Source organism: Rhincodon typus, chromosome 1 (assembly GCF_021869965.1).
Source record: "Rhincodon typus isolate 14 chromosome 1, sRhiTyp1.1, whole genome shotgun sequence".
Classification (NCBI taxonomy): Eukaryota; Metazoa; Chordata; class Chondrichthyes; order Orectolobiformes; family Rhincodontidae; genus Rhincodon; species Rhincodon typus.
This window is the reverse complement of record NC_063332.1, coordinates 172,396,650-172,407,394: the sequence shown is the minus strand read 5'-3', so window position 1 is coordinate 172,407,394 and position 10,745 is coordinate 172,396,650. Positions and strand designations below refer to the sequence as shown.

The following is a 10,745-nucleotide window of genomic DNA, read 5'->3' as shown; positions in this document are numbered from 1 at the left end:
TGAGGACGGGCCATTTAAAATGAGGACTGGCCATTTACAATGAGGACAGGCCATTTACAATGAGGACGGGCCATTTACAATGAGGACTAGCCATCTACAATGAGGATGGGCCATTTGCAATGAGGACTAACCATTTACAATGAGGACGGGCCATTTATAATGGAAACTTTCCATTTACAATGGTACCTGTTTCTTCAAAAAGTGGACTATTTATTTAAACTTTTTAGATAACATTTGTTTAAACCTAAAAGACAGTTCAGACGTCTAAAGGATGTTAGAAGGACATACTCTGAAGGGCAAACCATAAGAAAGGGGCTGAGTTGTTAAACTCTGTATGTACTTTTATTTTCTTCCTCTATAGGACGTGGTGGTTCTAGGATCAGAAACACTCACCACCCCCTGTTACGTCCAGCTTGACCCTCAGACTTGCCACATGGTGACCGAACAGCTTGGTACCTACTGCCTGGTAGGACAGTCCATCAACAAATCAGCAACCAGGCGACTGAAGCTCGCTATTTTTGCCCCTGTGGTCTGCAATTCACTGGAGTACAGCATCCGTGTCTACTGCCTAGATGATACGCAAGACACTCTGAAGGTACCTTTGCAATCTTACGCTGGGAAGCCATAAAGAACTTGCATTTATATTGTACCTTTCACAGCCATAATATCTCCAGAAAAGCTTTAAAGCCAATTAAGAGTTTTTTTTTTGACGTGTAATTACTGTTGTAATGTAGGAAACATTACATCCATTTTACAGACAGCTGCATCCTACAAACAGTAACATGATAGCAACCCGTAGTGATTGGAACCAGGTGGACCTCACTGACCACAAGGCCCTTATTGGGGTTGTTTACCTGGGCCAATCGGGAAAGCCCTAGCTGACCAAAATAACCAGAATATCCTCAGTTCAGGGGATTGACTTGGAGCTGGCTGACCACAGTTACTGTGCACAAGTAAATAAAGGGTGACTAGGTGATGGGATACCGGCCTCTGTGCGGTTATTTCACAACCATATCATCTGCCTTTGGGTCATGGTCTGAATGATTAATATTGGCCAAAGCACTGAGGATAACTCTCCAGGATCTCATGATTTAACCTGACAGTGCAGTAAGTATTGAAGTTTATCCGACATTTCAAAATGACAGGACAGTGGAGAAAGTTGGTGAATAGCTCTGTTAATTAAGGATGGCAATCGTACAATAGTGAGAGATGATCTTAGCACAAAGGGACAAGATGTAGATTCAGAATGGGACGTGATGAGAAGTAGCTAAGATGAGAGACTATCTGTGGAAGTAGTTTATACCACTCATGGCAGTAGTTACACTGTAAAAAAGTATATACAGGAAGAAATAATTGGGCTGTATAAGAAATGTGCCACATAATCATGGTGTTTTTAATCTAAATATAGATTGAGTGACCCAATTGGCAAAGGTAGAAAAGAAAATGAGCTCCCAGAATGTATTCGGAACAGCTTCATCAAGCAATACATTCTATCACCGTACAGGGAGCAGGCCCTTCAAAACCTGGTTAGGTGCAAGGTGGCACGATTAATTAATAAAAACAGAAAGAGCTGTGGATGCTCTAAATCAGAAACAAAAACAGAAATTGTTGCAAAAGCTCAGTTCTAAGGAAGGGTCACTGGACCCTAAACATTAACACGGAATTAATTAATTACCTTGTTGTGAAGGAGCCTGTAGGTGGCAGTGATCATAACATGATAGAGTTCCAGGTTCAGAGCAAAGGTGAGAAATGTGGGTTTAAGGCTGATGTTTTGAGGAAGTAACAAGCTGGTGGATCAAGGGACATCAGTAGATGTGGTGTACTTGGATTTTCAAAAAGCTTTTGATGTGCCACCTCAAAGGTTGCTTCACAAAATAGTAGCTGATGGTGTAATGGGTAAGATATTAGTACAGATAAAAAAAATTGGTTAGCTAACAGGGAGAAGAAAGTAAGAATGAATGGATCTTTTTCAGGTTGGTAAGCAGTAATGAGTGGAGTACCACTGGGATGTGTGCTAGAAATTGGAAAAGTGATTTCCAATTTTTGTCAATAACTTGGGAACAGTTGGTGGATTTGCCAATGACACCAGGACAGGTGGAAAAGAAAATTGTCAAGAGGAGGAAGAGATTCTGCAAATGGATATAGACAGATTAAGGGAATGGGCAGAAATTTGGCATATGGGGGTGTAATGTGGAAAAATGTGAATTGACCACATTTTTCAGGAAGAAATAGAAAAGTAGCATAGTATTTAAAAGGAAAGAGATTGCAGAGATCTGTGGTTTGGGTTACAGAGGAGTCTGGGTGTCCCAGTACATGAATCACAAAGCCTTTATATGCAGGTCAGCAAGAGTTTGGAATGTTGTTGTTCATTGCAAAGATAATTGAATATAGAATATAGAGAGTTTTTACTGCAGATGTGCTGTGCCTTGATGAGATCACATCTGAAGTACTGAGTACAGTTTTGGTTCCTTATTTGGAATGGGTATAATCAGAAACAATTCAGAGAAAGCTTTATTGCTCCGTTCCTGGCCGTGATTTACTGGGTTTGGTTGATTAATTTGGCTTTTTACCCATTGGAGAATGAGAAATTGTAACATGTAAATATGCCAAGGGAACTTGACAGGTTGGACTCTGGGAGGATATTTCTCTTGAGAGAGAGAAGGGTAGGACCAGGTGACATTGTTTCACAATGAGCAGCGTTAACATCTCAATCCAAGAGGCTTCTGAAGAAGTGTAACCAGACTCTAAACTTTAGCTCTATTTCTCTAGCCACAGATGCTGCCACACCTGCTGAGTTTCTCCAGCAATTTCTAATTTTGTTTGTTTCAGATCTTCAGTATCTGCGGTTCTTTGTTTTATTTAAGAATGACCAGTTTCCCTTTTCAGGTGGAGATGGGGAGAATTGATCTACCACATTAACGTGTGGGAAACTCTTCCTGAGAAAACAGTAGAAGCTGGTCATTGAATTTATTGAAGGCAGAGTTAGATAGATTTTTGATAGGCAAAGGTGTCAAAAATTATGGCGGGCAGGCTGGAAAGTGGAGCTGAGACCACAATTCTGATCCACCATGATCTTATTAGATGGTAGAGTAGGTTTGAAGGGTAGAATGGCCTACTTCTTGGTTCTGTGCTCTAGTGCAGTAGGAAACTGGACCTTATGCTCATGTTCCAGGGTTGGGTTCTTGAAGACTGTGGGGAAGGGGTGATGGTGGGATTCTATTCTTCCAGAAATTCTTTGACCTTTGGCATTTTCCATCATTTTGGATTCTGCAGTGGGCACAGCCATTTGTTTCTTTATTAAACAAAGAATTCTTCATATTACTTAATTGAAGAAAGCTTTCCCTAAAGTCATAGAGTCATACAGCACGGAAACAGACACTTTGGTCCAACCAGTCCACGCTGACCATAATCCCAAACTAAACCAGTCCCACCTGCCTGCACTTGGCCCATATTCCTCCGAACATTTCTTAATCATGGTCGATACAGTGTGGAGCTGGAGAAACACAGCAGGTCAGGCAGCATCAGAGGAACAGGAAAGTCAATGTTTCAGGTTTACACCCTTCATCAGGATTCTGAAACCTGAAGCATTGTCTTTCCTGCTCCTCTGATGCTGCCTGACCTGTTGTGTTCCTCCAGCTCCACACTGCATCGACTCTGACTCCAGCATTTGCAGTTCTTGCTATCTCCTATTTCTTATTCATGAACTTATCTAAATGTCTTTTAAATGTTGTAACTGCACCTGCACCCGCCACTTCCTCTGGAAGTTTATACCCACATATGAACTACTCTCTGTTTAAAAAAATTGTTCCTCATGTCCTTCTTAAATCTTTCCCCTCTCACCATAAAAATATGCCCTCGGTTTTGAAATTCCCCCACCCTAGGGAAAAGACACCTGCCATTCACCTTATCTGTGCCCCCCTCATGATTTTGTAAACCTCTATAAGGTCACCCCTCAGCCTCCTATGCTCCAGTGAAAAAAGTCCCAGCCTATCCAACCTATTTTTATTACCCAAACCCTCTTTTTAAATCTTCTCTGAACCCTCTCTAGTTTAATAATATCCTTCCTGTAGCAGGGCGACCAGAACTGGACACAATATTTCAGAAGAGGCCTCACTAATGACCTGTACAATCTCAATATGACATCCCAACTCGTATACTCAAAGGTTTATCTTTGGGATAAGGAAAATCTGGGCCTCATAGTGGGTGTATGCCTGGTCTTAGGGTCTTTTGGTAGTGTTCCTATCTCTGGGTCAGAAAATCTGGGTTCTAGTCCAACCTGCTGTGAAGATGTGTCATAACTTGTCAAAACATGTTGCTTAAAGCTGATTTATACCTGGTTTAGTTGCAGTGGAATGTGTAGGCGTACATCTCAGTCCTTCATTACAACTAGGCCTGAGATATGTTCATTCACTCTGAGATAAGTCATTGTATGCTCATGTGTTCAGTCAACCCTGATCTTTGTTCACAGGAAGTAATTCAGCTCGAGAGGCAACTGGGAGGACAGCTAATGGATGAACCAAAGACTCTCCTGTTCAAGGACAGCACCCATAACTTGCGTTTGTCCATTCACGATATCCCTCACTCTCTCTGGAGAAGCAAACTCCTTACAAAGTACCAGGTAAAGAGTTTCAATTAGCTTGCTTTCTGCATGGCCCATTGCTCCCTGTTTTGGGTACCAAAGAAGGGAAGACTGGAGGTAATTACAGTCATAGATCTCTGACTGTTAACCCATTATTGTACTAATTTTTTTTTAAAAGTCTGTTATTCTACATTTTATTATTTGCATATTGGAGAATTTATTGAATAGCTCCATTAGGTTTATTTTCTCAACTCCCATACATTTTAGAGTTAACCTTTGCTTTATATTGACCATAACTATAATCTTCTAAGACTGAAGCTGTGAATTTTGGCTTTCATGAATGATTTATATTAATTGTGTTTACTGTAAATGACAGCACATAAGTCAATCCAGTGTTTAACACCACCCTATCTTTTCAGGTCCACGTGCTTGGTCTATAATTCAACCAGCTGCCCTTTTCAGCCCAGGACAGATTACAATTGTATTAGCAGTCAGCCTCAATTATCACCCTGCGAATGGGTACTTTATTTACTCCTACTTTGTAATTGAGGTGAAAGAGATCAAACAGAGGGTGTGTGGTGAAGATTTGTGGGAGTTAAAGGTGCACAGAGCAGGCCCCGTGTGTCAAGTGACAACCCCCTCAAACTCATGGGGAGTAATTCACTCTTATACTCCACAGATAAGTCAGCCCTTATTTTGAGAGGAATTTTTTTCAAGGATTTGAAAGTTACCATAAATATCAACATAGACAGTAAGTGTATTTGGGTATTAACCGGGGATTCTCATGCTCCTGTATTAGTACCATCAGTTCTTCCTCAATGTGAAGATGATGCCTACTCAAGATGTTGGGTCTTCATGTGACTGTACAGACTGATCCTGCACCCACAGATCTATGAGCACATGGGGCAGGTGTCCCATGACAAACAGTGGAACTCAGAGAGCTGGATTTGTTCCTCCTCCGTCACCACTCTATCTCATCATTAAAGTATTTGGATTCATGATACAGCTTGATGGACAAGTTGTCATCATTTTAAATGATTAGTGGCAAGCTCCCCTCAGTCATTGATGTTAACGCTGCCAGACTTCAAGGAAAACTTGTGTCTTTATAGCTCTTTTTCTGTCCTCCCTGGAATGATTGGAAGTTGAGAGACAGAATCAATTGCGTGAGGTAAAGATTCATGAGATCGATTCTGGGTATTGAGGGACTGTCTTATGAGGAGACATTGAGTAGCTTGAGCCTGTACTCATTGGAGTTTAGAAGAGTGAGAGGTGACCTTATTGAGACATAGAAAATTCTTTAGGAATTGACAGGATAGATGCCGTAAGGTGGTTTCCTCTTGTGAGAGAGTCTAGGACCAGAGGGTGTAACCTCAGAATAAGAGGCCACCCATTGAAGACAGAGATGAGGAAGAATTTCTTCTCTTACGTTCGTAAATCTGTGGAATTATTTACCATAGAGGGCTGTCGAAGCTGGGTCATTAAGTGTATTCAAGGCTGAGATAGACAGGTTTTTAATGAGTAAAAGAATCAAGGGTTATAGGGAAAGGGCGGGAAAGTGGAGTTAAGGATTATGAGGTCAGTCATGATCTCATTAAATGGACAAGCAGACCCAATGGGCTGAGTGGCCTACTCCTGCCCCGACATAACATGTTCTTGCGATCTCTTATTCAGCAGACTTGAGTTCATTTCACTGTGAAATGGTTGCAGGATTAATGATGACACTTCTTAAACAACCAAATCTTTGAAACACAGTCCTCAGAACCTCATGATTTACCTCTTGTTGATCTGACTGCCATAGGCAGCTCAGGTCAAGGGGTCGTTAATGAACACAAACTTCTCCTAAGAAGTTGTGAAGGCAGAAATCCATGGAGGGTTCTGTCCACAGGAGTAAATGAACCTGCAATCAAACATACTTCCACAGTCACCACCTTTCAATTCCAGAATGAATTGAGGTTAAATTCCAAGAATTGATGCCTTGTCCACAGAGTATTAGTCTGGGCATTACTTGTCAAACAGCATTACCATTACACCATCGTCATCCCCTGTGAAAGCAAGGGTAGAACTATTACCACCTACGGATTCTGTGTGAGACCTCCTGTACCTACCCACAGATTGTGTGGACCTCCTGTACCAGTCCACAGACTGTGTGGGACTTTCTGTAGAATGGATGTAACATGAGCATTGACACCTTCAGAGACACCTTCACTTTTGCAACAGCCATCATCTCCCACCATCACAAAACCATCATCCAAACAGAACGACTATCACAAAAGAAAGCAAGTACATTTCTAGTACTTCAAGCTCAATAATCATGTCAATAATCATGTCAATGGGCTGGTACTCCCAAATCTCAGGGGACATTGGTTCAAATCCCATCATGATGATTGGCAGAATTTAAATTTAGTTTACAAGAATGATCCGTGGACTTCAGGGGTCAAGTTGTGAGGAGTGATTATTAAAATTAGGCCTGTTTTCTGCAGAATTAAGACAATTAAGGAATAATCTGATCAAAATATTCAAGATACTATCAGGAAAAAAACAGGGTAGGTAAAAATAAATTATTTCCACAGGTTGGGAATTCTAGAAGTAAGGGGGGAGGGGGTCACAGACTAACAATTAGGGCCAGACCATTTTGGAGAAGTTTTAGGAAGCACTTGGACACACAAAGGGTGATCGAGGTTTGGAACTCTCTTCCACAAATGGCAGCAGATGCTATATCACTTGTTAATTTTAAATTGGAGATAGATCGATTTTGTTTGAAGGGATCTGGGCCAGAGGCAGGTACATGGAGGTAGGCCACAAATTAGTCACGATCTCATTGCGCGGTGGAACAGGCTTGAGGGGCTGAATGGCCCACTCCTGCTCCTATGACCTATGTTGCTAAGTGCTCAATAGCACCTTTCCACTGACACCTTTCTGCCTTTCTCAACAGGAAATTCCTTTCTATCACATATGGAATGGCTGTCAGAGGAACCTTCACTGCACCTTCACCCTGGAGCGTTTCAGTCTTGTCACCTCCGAGCTGGTTTGTAAGCTGTGTGTACGCCAGGTGGAAGGCGAGGGGCAAATCTTCCAGATTCAGAGCAGCTTGTCTGAGGTAAAGACAGTCAATCTATACCAAACATGGACTGGTGACCAGTGAGACCGATGGCCCATGTTCCCTTGCACTGACTGTGACCACTTGTCCAGGGCTGTTGGGACTATCTCCTGAAGCTCGCCGCCTGTCCCACAAATGGACGGCGTATTGAGTTAACACTTGTCCTTCTGACGTATGCTGTTCAAGCTGCCCCATACTGAAGAGTATGTCTTTCCCTATGTTTGAGTCAGTCAGCTCCAAACTCCCAGCCAATGCAAACCAACCGCAACAAACAGGCTCATCATCTCACTCACTGGCAACTCACCACAGATCAGGCATGTAGGAATGAATGGAAAGGAATGAGCCAAATAAATGGATGAATATAGAAGTAAAATGATACATTTAGATGGCACCTTTCACAACCTCGCAATGTCTTAAGATGCTTGACAGACAACGCCTAACTGTTGAAACCCAGTCACTGTTTGTTACTGTAGGAAGCGGAAAACTATTGTGCTGCAAAAAAAAATGCAAACATTTCTGAGTTTGGGTTTCAAGTTGAACCAGAGCTTTGGCCGACAGTCATAGAAATATAGACAACAGGAGCAGGAGTAGGCCATTCTGTCCTTTGAGCCTGTTCCATCATTCAAAGAACAAAGGACAAAGAAAATTACAGCACAGGAACAGCCCCTTCGTCCCTCTAAGCCTGCAACGACACGCTGCCCAACACAACTAAAACCCCCTACCCTTCCAGGGACTGTATCCCTCTATTCCCATCCTATTCATGTATTTGTCAAGACACCTTTTAAAAGTCACTATAGTATCTGCTTCCACTACCTCCCCTGGCAGCGAGTTCCAGGCACCCACCACCCTCTGTGTAAAAAAATTGCCTTGTACATCACCTTTAAACCTTCCCCCTTGCACCTTAAACCTGTGCCCCCTGGTAACTGACTCTTCCACCCTGGGAAAAAGCTTCTGACTGTCCAGTCTGTCCACGCCCTTCATAATCTTGTAGACCTCTATCAGGTCGCCCCTCAACCTCCATGGTTCCAGTGAGAAAATTCATTTAATATGATCATGGTTGATCATCTAACTCAGCCCCCTGTTCCTGCTTTCTCTCCCATATCCTGTGATCCCTTTAGCCCTGAGAACTGTATCTAACTCCTGTTATCCGTCTGATAACGGATTGTCAAATCCAAAAGTGTTGCAGTTTGGAACTGTTCATCGTTCACATCAACGAGCACAAAATTCAGCATTTTACTTGTTACTAGGTTAGCACTGAGAAGATTGTTCAGCTACCCCTGCTGTCTTCAACCTAAAGCTGACCCATCAGCTCCAGGTTACTTTGCTTCAATGCCGTTTGTTCGGCTGTGGAATCAGGCCACCATCTCAGGCTGTTTCCCTGTTTGTTATTCACCCCCTCCATCAACATCGGGGATATCTGCTTGCTGTTAGCGTGAGTTTGCTGTGCATAAATTGGTCACGTCGCCACAAGGATGGCATTCTCAGGAGTTTCTTCAGTGGCTTTAAGGTGGTGAAAGGCACTACAGGAATGCAAGTTGTGTCTTTCTTTCCAGGATGGAGTCAGCAAAGAGAGGGGGCACGGTCTTTTGGTCTGAATTGATCAGACGAGGAAGGGCAGGTGATTGGAACTGACCCAAAGAGACAGTCTTTTCTCTGGATGATAAGACTGGCCAATAGAGGCTGGTTAAGCCCTTCAGGAATCAGCATATCGGACACACCACAGATTCCTTTTCAGAGTTGCAATGAGTTAGATGATTTCTAGCCTTTTATGATGTGAGGGTGGCTTTGACACATTGCCACGGTGTCTCTGCAATCCTAGTTCTAGCTTTCAGTTGAACAGAAGTTTCACCGGAGAACATTGCTCTCTGATCAAAGGCAGGGGAAATTATATTTGAACTTGGTCTGTTATAGAAACAGTTTGAATCATTTTACCTGATGTGCTCCCAATCCCGACACACACTTTCTCGAAACTCACCCTGAAGTTTTCTTTGACCTCCTCACGGTCCTGGCCAGTGGTTTATTTCACAGATGATCAGAAGTAGCTTCCAAATCCTGCTTCGCTAACTCCCTTCTAGCACTTTCTCTGACCTTTGTCACCGCAGATTGCGGCACACAGCAAAAAAACATGATCTCCCAGCATTGCCAACTTCCTTTTGTCGCTGCTGAGTTATTTTGCTTTGAGGAGAAGGAGGATGACTTGTGAATCCATCCAGGTAGAACTCTGTCCCGTCTCTGTGTCTAATTTCTGGGAATAGCTTCTCTCGTTCTGAGATGAAACCTTCAGCGTATGTGCCCAGAAGAAAACTAAATTGAACTCTCTCAGGAGGCGTGTGAGATTGCTCAGGAAACTGGTGACAGAGAATGAGCCACCATTCTCCATACTTCACTTGTGGGCTGGTTCATTCGAGGCAGTCAAGAAGGAGTTGTATTACTAGTGACAAACAATTCTGTTACGTTCAGTGCCTCGATGTGCTACAGATTTCTGTCCATCCATCAGCCCACATTGCTCACCCATCGTCCAACAATGCTTTGATTTTAAACTATCCACCCTCATTCTCAATAAAAACTACGGGTGCTGTAAATCAGGAACAAAAAAAACCAGAAGTTGCTGGAAAAGCTCAGCAGGTCTGGCATCATCTGCGCAGAGAGAAATCACAGTCAACGTTTCGGGTCCGGTGACCCTTCCTCAGAACTGATGGCAGCGCGGATAATGTCAGTTTATTTGGAGAAAATAGGGTAGGGGGAGGGGTTAAGAGTAAACAATAGATGGGGAATAGAGCCCAAATAGAGATAATAACAGTTGGACAGACAAAGGAGTGGACAACGATAACACAGTGTGGAGCTGGAGGAACACAGCAGGCCAGGCAGCCTCAGAAAATGAAGAAGGGTCCCGACCCGAAACGTCAGCTTTCCTGCCCCTCTGATGCTGCCTGGCCTGCTGTATTCCTCCAGCTCCACACTATTATCTCCGATGCTGCCTGGCCTGCTGTGTTCCTCCAGCTCCACGCTGTGTTATCTCCGATGCTGCCTGGCCTGCTGTGTTCCTCCAGCTCCACGCTGTGTTATCTC

General features: G+C 43.1%; 1 protein-coding gene across 1 annotated transcript in view; it reads left to right on the top strand.

The window, feature by feature from the left end:
* Positions 1-10,745, top strand: part of LOC109918535 (netrin receptor UNC5C-like) — a gene marked incomplete at its 5' end in the record, with an annotated part of 87,772 nt that overhangs the window by 75,691 nt on the left and 1,336 nt on the right. Inside the window, 3 exons of the mRNA XM_048611946.1 lie at positions 362-595; positions 4,469-4,618; positions 7,512-7,676. Of these exons, the coding sequence (XP_048467903.1) occupies positions 362-595; positions 4,469-4,618; positions 7,512-7,676 (549 nt within the window). The remainder of the gene's footprint in view (positions 1-361; positions 596-4,468; positions 4,619-7,511; positions 7,677-10,745) is intronic.